Source organism: Panthera pardus, unplaced genomic scaffold, assembly GCF_024362965.1.
Source record: "Panthera pardus isolate Hobbes unplaced genomic scaffold, ASM2436296v1 HiC_scaffold_22, whole genome shotgun sequence".
NCBI lineage: Eukaryota > Metazoa > Chordata > Mammalia > Carnivora > Felidae > Panthera > Panthera pardus.
The window spans coordinates 69,083,186-69,106,280 of NW_026526788.1; the positions used below are offsets into that span (position 1 = coordinate 69,083,186).

At 42.6% G+C, this 23,095-nt stretch overlaps 1 protein-coding gene across 7 annotated transcripts in view; it reads left to right on the forward strand.

The window, feature by feature from the left end:
- Window positions 1-23,095, forward strand: part of VTI1A (vesicle transport through interaction with t-SNAREs 1A) — a 358,352-nt gene that overhangs the window by 242,290 nt on the left and 92,967 nt on the right. The window contains exon 9 of one of the 7 annotated variants that reach the window (XM_053909924.1): window positions 4,341-4,725. The exons of the other annotated variants lie outside the window; for them this stretch is intronic. Coding sequence (XP_053765899.1) covers window positions 4,341-4,344 — 4 coding nt within the window. The 3' untranslated portion in view covers window positions 4,345-4,725. Of the gene's footprint in view, window positions 1-4,340; window positions 4,726-23,095 lie in introns of those variants that run through there. 7 annotated transcript variants of the gene reach the window in all.

Consider the following 23,095-nt stretch of genomic DNA (forward strand, 5'->3'; position numbering starts at 1 on the left):
ATTTCCCCTTGACGTTAATTATTTTCCTAAAAGGATGTTTCTTACAGTTCCTCTCATAGGAATGCAGAGAGCAATTCATTTACGGGTGGAAATCCACATCCAGAAACTTCACGCAGTCCCCATTATTTCCAGTGGCTTCTAAACTATCAGCATGCTTGCCCTCAAATTTCTGTAGTAAGTTTACTTAGGGTTTAGCCTGGGGTGGGAGGTGATGAGAGGGACCTCTGTTCATCCCCTTCCTTGCTTCCATCATGTCCCTGATTAGACCATCTTCTCTCCAGCACATTTTCTCCTTTATCTCACTCACCTTCTGCCTTTTAATTCCTGATTATTCTTTGTCTTCATTCCCTTTAACCACCATTTCTTCCCAGTAATTGGTTCCTTTTGGGGAGGCCTCGTCTTTTGTCAGTGGCTGGTTGCTTTGCTAACAGATACTTCAGTGAAGGGATAACAAGTTGGAGCCCGATATTTTCGTAGATAGTTTATGGATGAAGATTTCTGCCCTCGCTCTCCGTGCCCCTAACAGTGTCTGTCTTCTGATGGAACTGGCCCTTTGACGCCCTGGCAGACCTCAGTGTTCCCTCAGTGTTCTTCCCAGCTGCCCTGCTCTCTCTTCACCTGCATTCCAGCCACACCAACCTCCTCCCTGCTCCCCAGACATGTCTCAAGCCTTTCCCTTGCTCCTGCCCTTCCTCCTGCCTGGACAGTGACCTTCCATCTCCCCCATCAAAACCCTACCCATCTTTCAGAGATAAGTATGTATCTTATTTAGGTCAGTGTCTGTCTCCTCCACTCTACTACGTGGTAAAGTCCTTGAAAACGAGGAATATGTATCTCTCATATTTGACTCTCAAAAGCACTGGACACAGCTCCCTACACCCGGAAGGTGCTCATTAATCATCGGCCCATGAGAATTTTTAACCTTCTGATGTGAAACCACGGATTCTCCCCCCAGTTAATGTCTTTACGTTGTATTTATTTAATGACATTGCAGAGTAAGTTTAAAAATTGTGATGGTTTCTACAGAAGGACAAAAATGACCTATCTCTGTCATGTCTTTAAGCAATCTCCAAAGAGGAGTCAATTCTATGTTGATATTAACTCTGAGCTCGTGCTGTTGCCTGTTGATTTTTTTCCAGACTAGTAGCATAACTTACCTAGAAGTCTTGAGCCATATGCCTTAGCTCTGATTTCCAGAGTCTTCCTCAGCTTTGGTAGTCAGTCTGCATTGTTGTTCTTTTATGTGTACGTGCGTGGTGACCTTGGCTTTTGGAATAATATTACATTGCAAATCAAATTCTGCCTCAAAAGAATTTTTCTTCCACAATTTTCTGCATTTCTGAACAGGTTACAAAATGTCACAATTCAGTAGGGCCAATTATTAAGTTTTCATTTAATGGGCAGTTTTAATGTTCTCAGAGAATCTGAATAGTAATAGCATTTTAAACTTCTGCCTTCCATTTAAGGACTCACCACTAGCTCTCTCTTTGAGCACACCTAGTTATATTTTTGGGTATCATTTAAATTCAGGCTCCCAATTGGTAGGAAAATCAATGAGTTAATGAACAGCCTCATCTTTAAAACTTTTCAAATATTTTATCCTAATTATAAGGCCTATCTAGTGACATTAATTTGATGAAATCCCCGATCATCAGATTGTGCAGAATAGCCCAGACCCAGGAGTCATCTAGAGCATTTTCAGGTTAACAAACGTACTGTTTTTTTTTTAGGATGAGACCATGGCTTTGCTTACTATGAGAAAAACTTTCAACTGTTAAGGTTTGGGATTCATGTCAGGGTAGGTCAAACTTCATGCTTTTGTTTCCTTAGTTGTGTGTGTTTACCATGTTTTAGTTAGCCTATATAAATGGAAAGCATTGCTATTACCAATAAAATCTCCCCTTACATTTGCATAGCAAATTTTTTATTGGTAAATCACTGCCCTGTGCCCTTGTCCTCAGACTTGCTGAGCTTCATGGTCGCTCTCCAGCCATACAGTGAGGAAGTGGAACCAGAGCTGGCCAAGACCAAGCCCGGTGACTTCCCACATGCCACTCGTGTGTGTTCATGTGAACCACCTTGAATCCTGTTGGGGACAAAGTGGAAAATAGGCCAACGATGTGGCGACTGTTGAGTCATTCATTTCCTGCCATGTCGTCTGCACCTCCATAGACTATCCTCTGGGACGACAACGAAGATGAGTTCTCCAAACACACTGACGCTACAGCTTGAGAGAAACCCCCCCAGGCAGGCATCATCTCAGTCCACCCTATAATCCAGTTGCCTCTGTGTGGTTCTCTATTTTAATCCTTGTCCCTCTTTATCCTAATCAATTCTCTCTCCATTCTTCAGCTGAAGACAGCCGACACATAGTCTCGGGGAGGTAGAGATCCCTTACGAGCCTTGCTTGCTCAATCCTCCCAGCCTTCCAGTAAGTTCAAAGTAGAAGTCTTAAACCCTTCCCTACTCCCTCAGTTTTGGACAAGGCACCAAATTAGTAATCAAACCTGGATCTCCTGGTTCCCAGTCTGCTTTTCTGTTCATGCCACCACCCCCCCCCCCCACCCCATACACTGCTCTACCTACTTCAGGTACATCGAGACTGAATGTCATCCTCTATCACCCTCCCTCACCAGCCAGAAAGTTGTAAGTGTCACATTATATTGGACTGGCCAGCTCATAACTAAAAATGTATTCTTGCATTTCTGCCCTCACTGGACCGGTATAGAAGCAAATTGGAGGCCTGACATGTATTCTTGGCAAAAGCTCGTAACTGTGGAGTACAAAAATTAAAGTCCTCCTGGAAATGCTCGTCTTCTTAATGATTTTTTGGCCAGATAAACAGTAGGACTCAATAACTATATGTGGACTGAATGATATAATCCAGCTATATTAAATATTATATCACAAACACATAGGCATATGTCAATGACACAAATCCAATTAAATATATAATAACCCAGAGGGGAAGAAAGAAAAAAGAATATATGTTGATGGAGGGGGCAGTGTGAAACTGAGTAGAAAGGCATTTCCTTTCCCAGAGAAGCCGTGCACAGTGTAACACAGGACCTGTTAAGGAAAATCTCACACAGGACAGACTTGCCCACCTTGGCTTTCCATTCGCTTTTCACTTCCACTGCTCCCTCCCGCAAACATGAACTGATTTGCTTCTGTTGCTAATGGAGACCGGTGCAGGTTCAAGGGGTTTTGATTACATAACATCTCACTGTGCCCGTATGCAGATTGAATGGATTCAGACCATCGGGATGTGCTCTCCTGTTGTTTTTAAATTCAGGGTGACCAGCCGAGCACCTTTCAAATTCAGTGGAGCAAATGCTGCAGCCACCACGAGGAGGCCTCTGAAACCAGCCCCAGATGCAGAGGACACATTCCACTGACCTTCTGTCTCCTGTTTCTGATCTAGGACCCCTGTCCTAGCTCTAGAGAGCTCCTTCCCATGTTTTCATGTCTACCCGAGACTGTCTGGAATGGCCCCCACTCCCCATCCCATTCTGAACCTCTTAGATTGGAGGCTGGGCCATGGTCCCTGTGGATAATTCCTCCCTCCCCAGTTCCTGTCTCTGTCTGACCACCGTGCTGCCCTCACCAGCCCACCAGAGTACCTGCGGTCACCTGCAAAACTGTTGGTTATTTTAAGCCTCTTCGGAATCTAGAAAACAGGTCTTTTCCTCTGTTTCCAAACCAGAAGTACCTAGCGAATGATTTATTTTTAAAAAAAAAATTGTTTTAATGTTTATTTATTCTTGACAGAGAGATACACACACACAGTGTGAGTGGGGGAGGGGCAGAGAGAGAGGGAGACACAGAACCGAAAGCAGACTCCAGGCTCTGAGCTGTCAGCACACAGCCCGACGCAGGGCTCGAACGCACGAACCATGAGAACATGACCTGAGCCAAAGTCGGACGCCCAACCGATTGAGCCACCCAGGCACCCCACAAATTTCTTAACACTTATTGTCATGATTGCTGTTGTCATCCTAATTGCCATTTATTTTAAGAGCACTTATATGTGGGGAGTCTGGGTAACTCAGTCAGTTAAGCATCCAACTTCGGCTCAGGTCATGATCTCACGGTCCATGAGTTCGAGCCCCGCGTCGGGCTCTGTGCTGACAGCTCAGAGCCTGGAGCCTGCTTCCGATTCTGTGTCTCCCTCTCTCTCTGCCCTTCCTCTGCTCTCTCTCTCTCTCTCAAAAATAAATAAACGTTAAAAAAAAAAAAAAGCACTTACATGGCAAGTGCTCTATAATCATTACATAATTTCATTTCATTTAACCCTCAGAGCAAATCTGTAAGGGAGGCATTATTATTTTCTTTTACAGATGAGGAAACTGAGGCTTAGAAAAGTTCAGTAACTTGCACAAAGTCACACAACTATCAAGTCTCAGCCACGATTGCAGCTACTCCTGTCCATCAGCCTTAAGCGCTCAGCTCTCCTTGTCTGAAACCTGATACCAGCTGGGTTCTCATCATGCAGTCAGCCTCCAAGGAACATAAGTAATGCATGTGGTCAAACTGAAATGCCTGTTAAAAATCAGACTATGGGGGCGCCTGGGTGGCTCAGTTGGTGAAGCTTCTGACTTTGGTTCAGGTCATGGTCTCGTGGCTCGTGAGTTCGAGCCCCACATCGGGCTTTCTGCTGTCAGCACAGAGCCTGCTTCAGATCCTCTGTCCCCCTCTCTGTCTGCTCCTCCCCTGCATGTGCTCTCTCTCTGTCTCTCTCAAATAAATAAACTTAGAAAATGTCAGACTAAGCTTCTATTAAACTATTAACTATAAACTATTCAAATGCTTCATTTAGATTATCACTGATGTTTTCAGTCAATAACTTGAGAATCAGAGTTTTCAGAAAATACTTAAGGTGTGTATTTACCAGCTCCTCCCACCTTAGCTGGGGAGCATGGGCCACCGTGGGCCTGAACAACCCACATATGTGTGCCAAGGTTGGCACAAGAAATAATTTCCTTATGGCACATGGAGATTGCTACCCTGAGACCACAGGCAAAATAGCAAAATGGCCAAACAGGTCTTTGGTTTTTTGGTGCCCAGCTCTTTCCTTCTATTCTTCCCTTCCTAACACCGTGGTTCCGTTCTGGTGTCTGAATCTCCCCCTGTAACCAGTTGCATCCAGGCCAGCCTGTCCCAGAAGGGCATTCCCCAGCGAACACTCTCAGCCTATGAGACACAGTAGTCTCTATGACTGGAAAAGCAGTCTGAGGAAGGTAAACCACACTCAGACCTAGTCTTGGGGCATAACAGAGTTTTATAAGAGTGAAAATGGAGACAGGTAATATTATGAACTCTGTAGACCTTTACCTCTGTTTAGAATAGGCCACTGTTTTCCATGCTGTGTTGCATTTCTGCTCAAATACCCCTGTCACCGCTCTGTGCCCTTTCCCTGCTGTCTTTCTTCATAGCACATGTCACTACTGGGAATTATATTATGTATCTGTTTGTTCATTGTCATCTCCTCCCGGAGGATATAAGCCCAACAAGAGCAGCAACCTAGTGTTGTTTGCTGCCGTAAACCCAGCATCGGCAAGAGGGCTTGGCACATAGTAGGTGCTTAACAAATATTTATCAATGGAAAGATCAACCACTTATGTTTCTTCTGAGAGAGGCAGCTTTTACTTTAACTCAGTTTTTTCCCCAAAAGAGCAAATTTAAGAACATGGTTTTACTGTTCTTATTGCTTGAGATGAGGTGATTTTTTTTTTCTTTAAAAGGACAATTTAGAGTTGATCTAAAGAAAACATTTAAGTAAATACTAGCTCAGGTGATGCTCAGGTATGGTAAAGTCAGGAAAACGGTATTTGAGTGTCTAGAAAACACAGTGAGTTCAGAAAACCCTGATCTCACAAAATCCACCATTATATTAGTGGATAACCTTCATGTGAATAAAAAATTACAGTGGTCTACACAATTCATCTTGAAATAATTACGAGCCAGCCTTTTCAATCTCACATGATGTGCACCGTGTTCATGGTTCTCTTAGAATTATTTTTGGCTCTGGGAGTTATGTGCATAAAATTAAAACCAAAACTTATCCACATTTGAGCCCAAATATTTCCTCTTTTAAGCTGTTCCCGTAACTTTGAAGTCAGGGTTAAACCACAGGCTTATGTTTTCTTATAATAATTTTTTTTAAATATTTGGGTCCAGTGATACCTGCTAACTGGGCTCAGGAACATTCAAGAACAAATTGTGCCATATTATTTAAGTTCTTCCTCATTTTACAAAAATGAAATATCACAAATTACTGAATTTTAATGTCTCCTGAATCTCCGAGCCAAAAAAAGAAGGAAGATAAAACTAATGACTAATTTAAACACTAAAAAAACAAAGAAAGAAAGAAAGAAAGAAAGAAAGAAAGAAAGAAAGAAAGAAGAGGAAAGAAAAGAGAAAAGAAAGAGGGCAGGAGATAGGAGAGAGAGCCAAGTGAGCCAAGATTGCTTACCTATTATGATGATTGTTATTAAAATCACAGTTTTATGGTGGGGGGGGGGGGGAGAATATGCTTTTGTGGTGCCAGGTTTGAGGGATCCTCTTTGTTAAAACCTTTATCAATGAAGTTTAAAAACTGAGACTAGTTTCTTTTGGGAAGCCTTTTAGTTGGGGGAGTAGGGCAGGTGACTGGACAGGGAACAATAAATGGGAGGGGTGGAACCATGCTGTTAATAAAAATATAGTTTTCGTATGTTTGAATAAAGGCGGCTCATGCTCTCCTTGTAGACCTCCAGTCAGTGAGCCTGTGCACTTCCTTTTTCCTGCCAGATATTTGTTCCTGGCTGGAAGACATTTTAAGATATTTATTTGATGACACACACCTGCTGGGTAGATGAAAAGCAACCGCTCTGGAGGATGACCTACTTCAAGGGCGCAGTAAGCTTCTGAGGACTTTGGCAGGTTGTCCTTAAATCATTTGAGTGCATCTTGACATCACCTGTTGAACATGTCTAAGGCTCGTGCATTTTCCAGACTTGTTGGAGGCAGAGTTGCTAACCCCAGAAAAGAGATGACTAAGTCAGTCATGACTTTGTAAAAGTGTACTCACACAGGGAAGATGCACTGCTTTACCAAGCCAACCCCAAGTATGTGAACCGCCATTCTCGGTGCTCGGGATAGAAACTGGCCACTGTGGAGTGGACCATCTAGAAAGTGGACCTAGGAGGAATACATGCCAGTATGGTCCAAGATAGAAGGTACGGAGAATGAGGGTGGAAGATGAGGGAAAATGCCACGAACGAAATTCTGATGCAGTGTTCTCCTAGGAATTTACCAGACAGAGGTTTCCAAACGAGATCAGGGCAGAGCATGGGATGTTTGAAATGCATTAGAGACATTGTCACCAAAGGAGTCCTTTGAAGCCAACTTACCTTTACCTGTTCATTTCCACACCTGTTTACTGAGCACCAGCTGCTGTGACCAAGGGAGGCCTTAGGTAGTAAAGATACAAATGTAAAGAATTTGTATCTCCTTGTCAATATACACAATCTAGTGAGAAAACACACCTTAAGAAGAACTGTTTTCATAAACTTTAATACGATGTAACAATAAGTGTACACAAAGAATTCTTTTCCCTGTTGGACTTCCTGGGGTTGGTGATGCCTGGCCTGAGTTCTGAAGAGTACGTGTGAGTTAGCCAAATAAGAGAAAAGAGGGACATGGAGGCGTTAAAATATATGTTGTGCTCGGGAACTGCAGACTGTACAGTTTTACTCCAGCATGAAAAGCAAGGCAGGAATCAGTGGTTGTACCAGTGGGTGTCTTAGAGGAGCTGTAGCTTCCCTGCCCATCACAGCCAGGACCACCCCAAGCAAACAGTCAGAGGACTGTGCTTGCTGCATAAATGTAGTTCAAGGTAAGTTTCCTTGCACCCCTGCTGCCCTTCCTGTGTGTGGGAATCTAGACCTTTCACTGTGGGGACGTTGACCACTGCGGGGGGAGTTCTAAGCTCTGAATCAGTACTGAACTGGGGCTTGCCTTGTTGATTTACAAGGAGTCTTTCTCTGTTACTTTTAGCTAAAAGTCATGGTTTAAAAGACTAGACTTCATACGTGCCCTCTGCGTTATTTAGGATAGGAGTCTTCATTCAGGTTTCCTTTCCTCTTCTTCCAGTTGTCTACTGCTGTGTAAGTAACCCCGCCAAAATGTAGCGGCTTAGAACAACAATAATGAGCCATAACTTCGTTATCACTCACAATTTCTGTGGGTCGGGAAATGAGGAACAGCTTGGCTGGGTGTCCTGACTCCAAGTCTCTTATGAGATTGTCTTCAGACAGAGCCTGGAGCGGAAACAGTTGGGAAGAGACAAGATCCCGTAGCAGCTAGGGACTGCCTGGGCCCTTCATTGCTTCGTTGTCTCAAGGCCTTTCCAGGTCGTCTCTCTGCAGGAGCTAGTCTGGGCTTCCTTACAGCATGGCGGCCTCCGGCTTGGCACCACAGGGCCCCAAAGATGCGTTCCAAGAGCAAGATTGGCAGAAGCTGCGTGGCTTTTTCTAACCTAGCCTAGGAAGTCATACAGTGTCACCGCTGGGACATTCTGTTCATGAAGACAGTCACAGGGACCCACCCCATTTCAGCGGGGTGAGACCCAGACTCTATCCCTTGATGTGGGGAGGGCAAGGCTGTGGAAAACCAATGGGATGGGAAGTACTGTTGCAGCCAATTTTAGAAAATACATCATGTGCCACACCCTTCAAGAATTTCTCCCTCTACTCACATAATCCTTTACCTGAATATTAATGTGCTCCTTGTTGTGTTTCCTGCTCCCTTCCTACACCATAATCTAAGGCTTCAGTGCACACACACACACACACACACACACACCAAAAAACTTCCATTTTCTGAAGGAGAGTCAATCACCCTGGTGTGCAATGTTCCCCTTAGGATGATACCACTTTATAAGCATATATCCTGTCGCCCCATTTCAGGGGAGTCGTACTTCGATCAGGCACTGTTAAAGCCAAATATGGCTCAGATCTTTAACTGAGATGCCTCTTTTCATCTAACCAAAGCAGACTAGAGACTCAGGAGTGAATGATTTGAAATCTCTCCTTTTATTTGCCATGCACTCGGACGATTGATGGTGCTCTCGTAACAAGTTTAATCAGTGGCATTTTGTGGAGTACTGCATATTTCAGGGAGTGAGAAAAGAAAAAAGTAAAAAAAAAAAAAAAAAAAAGCCCAGACATTGGACTCCAGGAAGTTTAAAAATGGAAGCATTAGCATGTTCTTGGTAGGAAATCTTCTGATGTAAAGTTAAACTATTGATGTAAATTTTACATTTTTAAATAAGTACTATTGCAAGTGTGCTATCTTTAATGAGGACCTTAATTCCACTTTTTACACATATATAGTGAACAGAAGTTGGGTTCTTCAAATATTTTCTGTTAAAAATGTATGATACATAAGCAGTGGATTGGAGGGTTTTTTTCGCTCTTGGATAACCTAGAAAAAAACATAGCTCTATTTTAAAATCCCTTCCAGTTCAAGAGTTATCCAAGCAAATAGTGTTGACCAAGGTGTTGAATGCACCGCTAATAATAATGCTACCCTTTCATAAAGCTAAGTAATCAGGAATAATGCTGAAAATAAGAAGCCAGTCATTTATTTACTCTATTTGGCATTGTTAGCACTAATAATGCATTTCAACACAGTGGAATTGCTAGATAATGCTTTTGTGACTTTTATGCAGCTTATTGTTATTTAAATGAACAGTCGACTGCACTGTAATGAAGAAATGCATGCTTTTCCCAACTCAGTTATCAACCAGGATTCTAGGAAAATGAGAATTTGTGTCTGCCTTCATTCACGAAGCAAACTGGAGGTCACTGTTTTCAATATGAACCTTTTTTTAGCTTTTCAACAGTGAATAATTAGGAGCCGCTGCTTCTGAAATTACCTGTATTCACTGTAGAGAAGGAAAGACTTTTATCTTCCACGATGAAATACATTTTCTCATTCAAACTTTGTCATTCTTTTTTTAAATGGCATTTTACACCGCTGAGTCAATCCTAGGTAGTGAAATAAAAGAAATATACTTTTTGTGCCACAATAGCCTGTTTATTCAATTTTACTTCCTTAAATTTCAGCTCCTCCTTGAAAAATGATCCAAATGCAAAAATGGGTTTAAAGCAGTCGAACATATAAAGCAACTATCCACATAAAATAGTTTTACACAAACACACATGTTCTTTGCGCTTCGATTTAAATTGAGGTGATCCTTGGTCCTGGTAACTTAATGACGATGTGCTTCTATTGAGTGTTTTTAACAGCTTTATTGAGATATAATTTACATATCATATGATTCACCCACTTAACGTGTACAGTTCAGCAGCTTTCAGTGTATTCACTGAGTCATGCAACCATCACCACCATCAATTTTAGAACATTTTCATCACCCCAAAAAGAAATCTGGTATCCATTAACAGCCACTCTCTGTTTCCCAGCGGCCCCTGACAACCACTAATCTACTTTCTGTCTCTATGGATTTGGCTCTTCTGGACATTTCATTTAAATGGAATCATACAGTATGTGATCTTTTGTGTCTGGCTTCTTTCACTTAGCGTAAGGTTTTCAAAGTTCATCCAGGTTGTAGCCTATATCAGTGCTTCATATCTTTTGATTGCTGACTAATATTCCATCGTATGGATATACAAAGTGTATTTATCCATTTGTCAACTGATAGACATGATGAATGATGCTGCTATATGAACAACACTGTCATGAGCATTCACGTGCTGGTTTTTTTTCTTTTGCTTGGACATATGTTTTCATTTCTCCTGGCTGTATACCTAGGAGTGGAATGGCTGGGTCGTATGGTAACTCTGTGTCTAACGTTTTTGAAGAACTGCCAAACTGTTTTCTAAAGTAGCTGGACTGTTTTAAATTCCCACCAGCAACACGCAAAGGGTTCCAATTTCTTCACATCCTCGCCAACACTTGTTATTGTCTGTCTTCTTGATTATAGTTATCCCAGGGGGTGTGAGAAACTATCTCATTGTGGTTTTGATCTGCATCCCTCTACTCTCTAAGATGTCAGGCATGTTTTTCTGTGCTTATTGGCCATTTGTATTTCTTCTTTGGAGAAATGTCTGGTTTTACTGAGGGTTGTTTTTTTTGTTTTGTTTCGTTTTGATTTTTTTGTTTTAATTCTGGTACCTCACCTCAGGAACCTGGCTAGCAGAACTTAGTTGGAAACAAATATATCTTCCTAAAGGGGGTTAGTTTTCAAACAGACTTGCAAACTGAAGACGTTGTTTTTGCTGTGGAAGTATTTGGGGATTGTGGAATAACTAAATTGATCTCAGAAACCATTTTACTTCTGAAACTTTTCCAATTTGATTTGCAGTAAGAATATTGGTGGTCCCAGAACCATACCTAGAAAAGGGCTTAAAGATCAGCTTGTCCAATTAATTCATTTTGCAAATTAGGAAACCGAAGGCCTAATATGTGAGTCACACCGGGAATTAATGGCAGAGTTGGAACTCTATCCAGGTGGAATCCAGGTAACCAAGTGTTCTATTTACTTTAGAGAGAATATAATATACTTTTCAAACGGCTTCTCACTGATTTGAAAACACGGCAATGGTGAAATGCTCTGAAATGAGAATCAGTAACATTTATTGTTGAGCATTTAACACATTTTGTTTTACTTTATCCTAAGTGTAGTATAGGTTAGATTGATGTTATCATCCTCCCTTTTTATGTGTGGGGAAATGGGTTAATGGACTTGTTCAATGGCACCTATCTAGTAAATGGCAGATTCAAACCCAGACCTTCTGATTTCAAGTCCAGAGTTCTCTTTGTTTCCTCTGGTCTGCCAGACTCCTGAAGGACAGCATCAGCGCACTGTGACCCATGCCACCTTGGAAGACTTTGATTTCTGATCACTAAATCATTGATGCAAGTAACAGATAGGTGGCGTCATGGAGCACTCCTTCACCATCGTTAATCTAGTTAGGTAACAAATCCAATGTTCGTAACTTCGGAAACACAATACATGTGCCAAATGACAGAAGAATTGTTCAGGTATAAAAATATAATACTTTAAATTATCTACTAATATAATAACATGTTTGTAGAGTACTTTTCAGTTACAAAGCCTTCACTTAGACTTTTATTTTGATGCTTACAGTTATGCAAGACAAGTTTTTCATTGTCTTTGTTCTTATTCATGATACACTGATGCCTGAAGTGCTTCAGTTGCTGAAAGATAAGGTCTGAGGCAGACCTACATCTCCTATCCGAGTGTCTTGGCTCCTGTGTAGTTCTGTGTTCCCTCCAATGTACGATGCTCCGCCTTAATGATGTGCTGAAGGACACTCATTTGAAAGAAAAAGAGACTTTATACCATTATTCCAGACAACAACAGAGCTGTGACTAAGTAGAAGTTATAGGGAGGCAATTTGGAGCCCATATAAAGAAGACTTGATCCGTCCAACAATGAAATGTGTTGTCTTGTGAAGGAGTGAGGTCTCTTGTCATTGAACTGTTCAAGCTAGAGCTGGATGACCATCTGGGAAAATGCTCTAGAAAGGATTTCTGCATTGGGGTGTGTGTGTGTGTGTGTGTGTGTGTGTGTGTGTGTGTGTGTGTGTGTGTGTTAGTGGTACCAAGAGAAATTAGATGGCATTTAAGGTCCCTTTCAACTATGAGATTGTGGATCTTTTTTAGTTAAGAGAATAAGCTGGCTTAAGGATCTTCTGTGTCCTTATTGAAGAAAGAAACTTTCACTCTCATGAATTTTCATCTTGGACGTTAAAGGTGCAGAGTTTTCTGTTTGAAAGAGAGAAACCAAGCTTATTAACCTAAGTTGCTGGTTTCCAAGTGGTTAGAACAGCAGTTCCCATCTACATTTCTAGACACTATGCACAACAACGGTTCCATATTCAAGTAAGTTTGAATGAGAGCCTTTAATACACCATTGTCCTCTGTGACAATGCAAGAGGGAAGAGAAGGTATACAGCAATGTCAAATGTATTTTTTTACCTTTGCAAAGTACTTCAGTCGCACCCAGTGGTTCTCAGCTCTGGTTGCACCTGAGAATCACCTGGAGAACATTTTAAAAATACAGGTGACCAGGCCCTACCCTGGACGGAATGAATGTGAATCTCTAGGAGTGGGTTCCCAGCATCAGTATTTCTTAACAGCTCTCCAGGCGATTCTTACATGGAACCACAGTTAAGAAGAACGAGTCTAGTCTGAGCATGAGCTCAGGCAAAATCCGGACATTTACTTTTGTAAGTCAGGCCACCATTCAGAATTCAGATTATTAATTCAGAGCCAGTGCTCGTAAGTATGATAAGAGGCAGTATCTCATAATGAGTCACACTACTGCTCTTGAGCCAGACAGCCTGGCTTTGTCCACTTACTAGTTTTATGACTTCCAACAAGTTATTTTAATCTCTCTATGCCTTGGGTTTTTTTTTTTTTTTAATGTTTATTTTTGAGAGAGAGAGAGAGAGAGAGAGGGAATGAGTTGGGGGAGGGGCAGAGAGTGAGGGAGACAGAGGATCCAAAACAGGCCCTGCACTGACAGCACAGAGCCCGACATGGGACTCGAACTCACAAACCCCGAGACCGTGACCTGAGCCGAACCCGGTGCTTAACTGACTGAGCCACCCAGGTGCCCCTTAATCTCTCTGTGCCTCAGTTTCTTAATGTGTAAGTGGAGATTATGATGGTATTTATAAGCTAACAACTGAAGTAAAGACCCAAAAGAAAATAAAAACTCTACATATTTGATATTGCAATTATTGTCATCACCACTGTTGTGTTGTTAGTGGTAGTAGAAGCAGCAGCAACGGTAGTCTGGCTAGGGCTGGGGGCTAAGTGACTACTGGGGAGATGGTTCGCTCTGTACAGGGCTTCCGACAGGACTGGACCTTCCTTGTAAATGAAGAACTCTGCTGCAACGTCATCAGCGTCCTTCCTCAGACTCAGAACCTCCCAGTGAAGTACAAAGGGTCCCCAACGTACGGCGGTTCAACTTACAAATTTCCAGTGTCACGGTGGCACGACAGCAGCACGCGTCCGGTAGAAACCATACTTCAGCCTTTGAATTTTGATCTTTTCTCAGGCCGGCGACACAGCATAGAGTACTCTCTCGTGTTGCTGGGCAGGGGCGGCTCCCAGTCAGCCACGCGATCGTGAGGGTCAAAACGGCTACACTTATGACCATCCTGTCCCCATACAACCATTGTGTTCTTCACTTTCACTACAGTAGTCAATAAATCACATGAGACATTCAACATATTTATTTTTTATTATAAAACAGGCTTTGTGTTCAATGATTTTATATTCCATAAGTCACATGAGATATTCAGCACATTATTTCTACTTTATTATAAAATAGGCATCGTATTATGTGATTTTGTCCAACTTGTAGGCTAATGTCAGAGTTCTGAGCACATTTAAGGTCGGTGAAGCTAAGTTACGTGGTTCAGTAGGTTAGGTGTGACAAATGTTTTTTTGACTCGCACTATTTTCCACTTCCGATAGGTTTATTGGGACGTAACCCCAATTGTAAGTCAGGGGAGAGCTGTAGAATGTTCTGTGTGAAGTTTTCTGCAAGAAGCTAAGGCTTAAACCAGATAAGCCCCTGCCGTTCTGTCCACCTCTTAATTCTATGTTAAGAATGGACTCTGCCACCCCAGGGGCCTAGGCTGAAGGGTCATGCTGAGTTTCTGTTGGATAACCGGGACCTGCATGCACTCTGTATGACAGCTGACCTCCTGAATCCTCAGGATAATCTCAATTTCAAGCGGCCCGCCCTGCTGAATGATTGGATCTGTGGCTCAGAAAGCGTGGTTGCTACTGACTAGGAAGCAATGGCTTGGTACACCAATGTCCTGGACTAATGGTGCAAAAAAGTAAACACAGTCTGAATACATGGGATAGCCCCAGAAAACAGCTAAAGACCAGCACAATCAGGCATAGTTTCTGTTTAGTTTTCAGTTGATGAAGGAATCATTTCAGGTAGCTGTAGTCACCAAGGGTAGAGTAACAAGAGTCCCTGACTCTCCGGGGGTTTAGGACAGGTGTGGACATTACACGGATATTACAGGTTCTTTAGCACAGTTTCCATCAAGGCAGCCTCCGATTGCAATTGTGGAAACCGGTGGAATATTCCTGGGAGGAGCTCCGATGGATTGTAAAGCTGAATAACATCTTTGTCTCAAGAACTTATATGAGAAACGGGGTTTTTTTCCCCTTTTCTTCTACAAGCATTTTGTGGCTCACCATTGCAGACACTGCATATCTTTGTATCCCACACAGGCCCCATGTTAATAGTTGTTTGCTAGTTGTGGTCATTTAATTGAAAAAAGCTGGCATGGAGATATTATAGGTCCCAATAGGTCATTTGTGCATCAAGTTTGGTGTTATTGCCTTTGACCAAACTCCTTCCAAGTCCAAATTTATTACAGTTCTCTAAATGCATTAATAACATATAAGAGGATAGACAGAGGGCTGAAGAAAAGATGTGTGTGGCCTTTAAATATGCCAATCGTCTACAGCTCTGAGGGTTGCTTGCCATGGCCTGTTGCCAGGAGTGCATTATAGAATTCCAGATGGCATGTTATGTTGGTGCTTGTTTTGCATTTGCTCTGAGAATGAGGTTAAAGAGGAAGCTAGACTATGGCTGGGATCCTCTTGCTTGCCTCTCCCAGAGTAGATCCTGGACACCTCCTTCCCTCCCACCAATCAGAAGGCTGGCCCAGCCTCTCTTGAGGATTGTGAATTCAGCACGCTTGCTCTTTCCCCATGAGTTCCCATGCACCTAGTCACCCTGCCCCACAGAGACCAGTGAGACCGAACTCCTTCGTATGACCTGTGCTCACCCTCCCACCCCGGGGCTGGGGCAAGTATGGGCCTGAATTCCAAGACTCAGTAGATAAGGGTTGTGTTTTTCATCAGCTTGCCTGTCCTTTTTTTTTTTTATTTTCTGCGAGATTCTCTTTAAAACAGAAAACAAAACTTTTATTGCAGGAATTTACTCTCTCTCTCTCACATATGCACACACACACACACACACACAGAAAGAAAATAGTGTAATAGTGTCGTGAACTCCATGTTCTCCAACACCCAGCTTTTACAATTACCAACAGTTAGCCACTCTTGCTTTCTTTTCCCTTCCCTTTTTCTTTTCTGTTTTGCTAGAGTATTTTTAAGCAAATCCTAGATAGCTGATTTTACCTGTAAATATTTCCGTTTGTATCTCTAGAGTATATAAGCATAACTTTTTAAAAACCTAACCACAAATACCCTTATCACACCTCACAGATTTAATAAAAATGTAATAATAATAATAATAATAATAATAACAATAACAACCTGTCCAGGCTCAATTTTCCCTAATTGTTTCACAGATGTCCCCATACTGTTGGGCAGTTTAAGTCAGGGTTCAAAGAAGGTACACCTGTTGCATTTGGCTGATGCATTTTTAAGTGTCCTTTAATCTGTTATAGATCCTCCTCCAGTTTTCACTGTACTTATTTGTTGAAGAAAAGCAGATCATTGTCGTGTAAAAATGTTCACATTATGTATCTGGCCTCTGCATCTTCCTTGTGCTGTGCAGCATGTTCCTCTCTTCTCCATTGTTCCTGTAAATTAGTCATTAGTTTAAAAACTGAATGAGATGCAGGATACCTATGTGGCATCACATAAGGAGGCACAGAACAACTTGTGTTGATGTCAGGATTGATCAGTGGGTTCAGGTATGGTCAGCCTGATTCGTCCATTATGAAATTCTGTATGGACCTGTTAACCTAATGGTTTTACCAACCATTGATATCACTGCATACATCCGTTAGGGGTTACAAGTGGTGATTTTCAATTCTATCATTCTTTCTGCATTTATTAGCTATTTTTCTATTTAGAAGAACTTATTATCAACTCTTTGGTTCTTCTGAAATACAGTTGATACAAGAAAAGCATCATAAATGCTTCTTTCCATTTATCAATGTTCAAAATGCTGAATTCCACCAGTGAGGAATTGTGGCCAGTGAGGCTTCTTTGTCACTGAATATTGCTATAAACACTTGGGTTTTTATCTTTTTTCATATGCATAAGCCTCTTGTAGTAAGTGCTCTTTTTGATGCTCAAATGTCCCATCTTTGATCAATAGGAGCCCCTTCTAGTTGCCTCGGGTCACCTTTTAATATAATTACCCCTAGGCTTTCTTCTCTAGCAGAATAAGATACCCCGGATTCCTGGCCCAGACATGGAATCAGCTGTTTCTACAAGGAATCCTGGTTCCTTTCTGTGGGAAATAGTACGTAAAGACCATGGTCTGGGCACTAGGGATAGATTTCCTCTTAAAACGGTTCTGTGTATATTGGAATGGTAACTTCACCTCCTGGTTATGTCCTCGGCCCTGCTCTCTGTAGACCTCTGGTTCCACCTGGATACTCCCGCCCCCATCACTCATACCAGCCAGCGCTCACCTGTCCTGCAAGCAGCCCCTACCTCCTCTCTCTACACTTTCACCTCTCCCTTCTAAGTTGGATGCCTCGCTTGCCTCTAAGCTTCTGAGACGCCGATGTAGGGAATACTTCCGTAATGCTGAAGAATAGTGACACTCTTTTTTTAAGAGGCTATTTTTATTTATTTTTTGGAGAGAGTTAACCTCCCGTCGCTATCCAAGTCTTTGGTAGACAAATCCAGTCTCTTTCTTAACCCAGAACAACAGTGTTTTGAAACACCACGGAAATAGCCCACCCACCAGAGCTGGGGAGGCTTTATAAAACCAGCAGTCCCCTCAGGTGTGTGTATTTTCCAGGGAAGCTTAGGTGGTTGCCTGTTGAAATTTGTAACTAGAGTTGCCAGGTGATGAAAAAGTGTTGAGGCATTAGTTTCTCTTAACCATTTCTAGGCCATGTACCCATCTGGACTTTCTAGAAAAGGTGCATACACACAAGATTCGGTAGACAATTTCATTGGCTTCGAGGAATTCAGATTATCTTGGAGTTAAATTTGTTTTCATGGACTAGGTCCTGATTTGCATTGTCTTGTTGAAAGCAGTAGAGTTTGGAGGTCGGGTAGAATCCGGACGAGAGGCACGTAGCTAGAGCCAAGGTGACAGCTTTAAATCATTCCAGCGAACGTTATTCATCCTTTGGTCTAGAGCTACTCCTCACGCTGGTCCGTGAACTATCTGGTGTCAGCCTGGGACATCTTAAGTGTCAAAACTGAGAGTAAGCATTTAAAAACATTCATGGCTCGTGGTATTTGCTACAACATGTAAGCACGTGGTCAGTGGCCTTGTCTCCTCGACCAGGACACAAACCATTTGGGACGCTGTCCAGCGCACTTGGTGAGTTGCAGGCGGCAGGAGCTGCGTGGTGGCCGTGAGAGCAGGACCCCTTATCAGTTCACAATGGCTGGAAGCAAAACCTGGTCCTTCCATCTCTGATGACGTAAGAGGCAACAGCAGGGAAACCCAGAATACCTTCGCTCAGCCTACTGTCCCGTTGCTTTAGCCTGTGGCTCTGTTGGCACTTGGTTCGGATTTGTGTCCACTGGCCACCTCTATAAAGCTTACCTAGGACAGAGCTGAGCAAAACTGCTCTCCAAAGAGAGAAGGCACGTTCTTTCCCTAATGAGAACCCTGTGGGGGGGAGGGGGGGAACTGCTGTAATTCCTAAGAAGTCGGAGTTACCTCCATGAAGGAAGCGTGATAGGAAATAAATCATAAGCAGTCGGTATTCACTGAACAGTCTCACAGAACATGAGCTAAGCGGAGTAACGTTAAGTAGGTAGTCCTCACAGAAGTCGTGAGGCTTTCGGGATGGCGTGCGTTTCAGTGTATACATTTCACTGTGAATTAATTTCAGTGTGAATTAACAAGTCAGTAACAAATGGGGCCCATTTTCAGGGCAGAAAAATTCGAGTGGTCTCGCGTATAGTACCCCTGATGGTGGGAAGAACGTAATTTATTTAATCTCCAGAATGAGACGGCATAAATGAAAGGATAGAAAAGAAAGGGTAGCATACTCCTTGCCCAGTTTTTTCCTTCTCCCAAACCTTTCTATCATCTCTTTCTATCTTCCCTGAGGATCCGGGATTAGTAAAATCCACTCTTTGAAGGAATCCAAAATCTTGTCTTTAGAAACTGGGCTCGTGAAACATCACCTTTAGCTCTCAAGACTCCTGGCCTGAGAACAGACAGGCCTAGGGAGGACCCTGCCCTTCCCCACCCTCACCGTGGCTGGCACCGCAAGAGTCCGCTCCACACTCCCAGCATGCCTTGGTCCACCCTGCAGCCTCCTTGACACCACGCGGTGCATCTGTGACACAGGCTGCTGACAAGGCGGCTTGAACTGGAAGCCACCAGCTGTCTCATTTACCAGAGAAAGGGATTTTTACCTCAGGACGGGTCTCAGATTCTATGGATGCAGACCCCACTTAAAGAGACAGAGTTCCCTCTTTATTTTTCTTTTCCTTTCCTCCTTCTCCCCTTCCTTTCAGTTGAGGAGAATTAGAAATATTAACTGAAGTAGAAAAATTGAGACTCTCCCACACAACTGATGAAATGAGCAGGAGATGGTATATGGGCTTTTGCTACAAAGTGACAACTGGCTCATATTTATCAATGACTATTAAGTGAACCAGAAGTTTCTGGAAGTAACTTTGTTTTCTAACATCCCTTCTGAATAACACAGGATGTCTGCTCTATCTCCTTATAAGAAAGACCCCTCCAGAAAAAATTTTGTCCTGCCTCCCGTGCACAGGCTACTGAGGGCAGTAGGAGCGTGTCCACAGTACGTGGGCCCAGAAATGCACAATCGCTGAAGTCTGATATGACCTTTGTCTCCACAAATAAAAAGACTGATAACCCCAGGTGTCACCACCACATTTTTTAAACACATACATCACACAGGGCTCAGCTTAATGACTGTTTTCAAGTACAAACGAATTTCCTGAAATGGAAGAAAAGGAATAGAATCACTCTATGTAAAGGGCGGGGGGGGGGGGGGAATCTGGGGTAGGTGTTACTAGAACATTATTACCCCTACTGTTCCCCAATAATATCTACCAGTAAATGTTTTCTGCACCAGTGCCCTAACTCCTCTACGGTTTATTGATAGGAACATGATTATGGCAACCATTTCTTGAGTGCATCTATGTACCAGGCATAGGCTACCTATTCTTTGCTAGTGGAGTTTAAAAGCCTTTAATATCCCTAAGAGATCAATGTTTTTATGATTTCATTTCATAGATTAAGCAAACAACTTACTCAGATCATGTCCCTCATAAGTGGTCAAGCTGGTCTAACTTCTCAGCCTTAACAATTATGCTGGCCTCTAGGGCATTTTTCCTTTGTTTTTGTATTTTGTTTTGTTTGCCTTTGTTTTCTTCTTACAAGTTTAAAAGAGAGGCTCCTGTACTCCTTGACTACAGAAAGGTTCCAAACCACTTTTTATCCCCGAATTCTCATAAGCCCCCAGAGGGAATAGAAACTGGTCACAGCGCTATCACTGAAAGGTAATAATTAATGAAAAAAGTGTCACTTAAAGAGATCAATGACACAGAATGTATGTTTCTCTTGGATTAACTTTGCTAACACTCTTTAAATAATGAGTTGATATCAGCAGGGACCAAAAAAAAAAAAAAGAAAGAAAGAAAATGCAAACAGACTTGAGCAGTTTAATCCTCTGGGAAGAAGAATATGAAAATAAAGGTGTTCTCATAGCCTTAAACGGCCACTCCCACTTCTTTTTCTGTGATAATAATTGTGATAATTACCACTCGTTGCGGGCCTTTTTTGTGCCAGGCAATGTGTTTATCTTTAAGTGTGAACAAGCCCAAAAGATAGGAACTGTTGTCTCAGTCTTGCAGTTGAAGAAACGAAGGGTCTATGAGGGGAAGAAGTTATGTCCCTGTGTAGAATTGTACAAAAACTCTTCCTCCAGGAAAGCGAATCCATACAACAGAAGTAGCGGGAAATACGACACGGATTCATGAGCGCTTGCAAGTGACCTTCACAAACTGATGCTTCTGCACTGCCAAGTGGTGAAGGAGCAGCGCCTCCTACGGTCTAGCACAGTGTCATTGATGGGAACACGTGGCAACTAAACACAGTCAGGTCAGGGGCACTGGGGTGGCTCAGTCGGTTGGGTGTCCGACTTCGGCTCAGGTCATGATCTCACGGTCCCTGTGAGTTCGAGCCCCGCATCGGGCTCTGTGCTGACAGCTCAGAGCCTGGAGCCTGCTTCGGATTCTGTGTCTCCCTCTCTGTCTGCTCCTCTCCCACTTGCGGTCTGTCTCTCAAAAACGAATAAACGTTTAAAAAATTTGTTTTAAATAAAATACAGTCAGGTCAGCACTCCATTTGAGGATTGTCTGATAGCAGGCCAGAGACCTATAAAATGCTCTCTACAAAGACTTCGAAAAGGGACCTGTGTCTTCTCAGGGATGCAGTACTTCTGCCAACGGTCATGTCTGGGTGTGATTCTAGAGTTCCTCCAACCCTCTGTGTGGGTAGTAAACCTGATACTCCCCTGGAAAGTTCCAGGGCCAAGGGCTCGGCATGCTGACCTCAGATCCAGGACCTCTCTCTCCGGCAGCTTCACCTGGGATGAGTCATTTAGCTTCTCTAGACCTGGGCCTCACTGACTGTAAAAGAGGGCATATTTCTCACCAAACAGCATGAAAACAATGCTAGCCATTTGTACAGATCACACTGAGCTCCTTAGAAGAACATATGAGCTATCTGAGTTGTTTTTAAAGGTGGAAATGGGCTTGTTAAGGGAGAGAGATTACAGCCACCCATGGACCATAGATTTCCTCCATTCTGCGACGGTGTCTCTGCGTCGTTAAAGACTTTGCTAGACCTTGAGTTTTCCATTTCTACTTGCGAGAATGCATCTCTTGGAGTTTATTGATAATCCCTGCCCTCGGCACACCTTTGTAAAGCAGAGAGAGCCCTGCCAGCTGATCGTCACCTTGTGGCTTGAACTTGTCAGTCCCGAAGAGCAACTGTGAGAGGTCCCTTTAATTTCATTTAGAGCGAGGGATGGCACGGAGCCCGCGTGCCTGAGTGTCACTTCCTGCCAGTTCACCAACACACGGAGCCCCTCTGACAGGTGACCTGCCCACATCGGCAGTTCGTCTCATGTCAGTCTCTGACACTGAGCATTTGTCCATCCTGTTTATTATAATGTGTACCTTCTGGGTGATTTTAAACTTCTCTCTGTCTTCCCTCCTTGTTTTGTCCACGCTCTTTGTCCTTCTTTCTTCTTCTGCTCACCTTTTTTGTTCCATCCTCTTTGCCCTTTCCACTTTCTTCTCAACATTTTACTCAAGGGCCACATGTTGACCAATCCAGGAAGCGATCATGAAAAGACCAATTCCAACTACCAAAATCACAGCACAGCCTCGGCTTGGAAAAAACTGGGGAAAACAAACTTAAGTCATCAAAGACTTAAGGGGAGATACCAGAAAGATGGGATTTGCTGTGAGATCTATTTCACAATGAAAATTCTGCTATGAAGAAGAATCTTTTTTATTTTTTTCCCCTTGATATAGTCTGAATAATTTATACCTAATGCCAAGAAATTATATATAATTAGCCTGAGTAATGTATCATTTCCGTTTGATTATATATATTAAGGTGATTAAGGAACTTCAGTTTTTCACTAGTAAATATCTGCCTTCTTTGTTCCATTCTGGGTCTGTAATGACTGTTTGTATCAAGTGTTCAGAACCTTGTGACTCGTTCAGAACCTAAGTGAGCAAGTTCTGAATGCTCTCACTGACGTTGCTTGACTGATGTCTGTGAATCTGGGAGATAATACAAAGTTAGCTACATGTGGGGAGCGAGGGGGCTGAAGGGTGGATGAACCTCCAGTCTCTAAAACCATCATGTAATTTGACATGACTTCCAATAAAAAAAAATAATAATAATAATTAAAAACCTGAGTAAAACAGTGTAGATGGAAAGCCATATTTCAAGAAAAGTTATTCAATAAAGTACGTGACACCACCAACATTTTTAATACTGTGTAGAATACAATGAAAATTTTTGACATTTCAGTTTTAATTAATGATTTCTATTTGCTTTTTGTAGAGT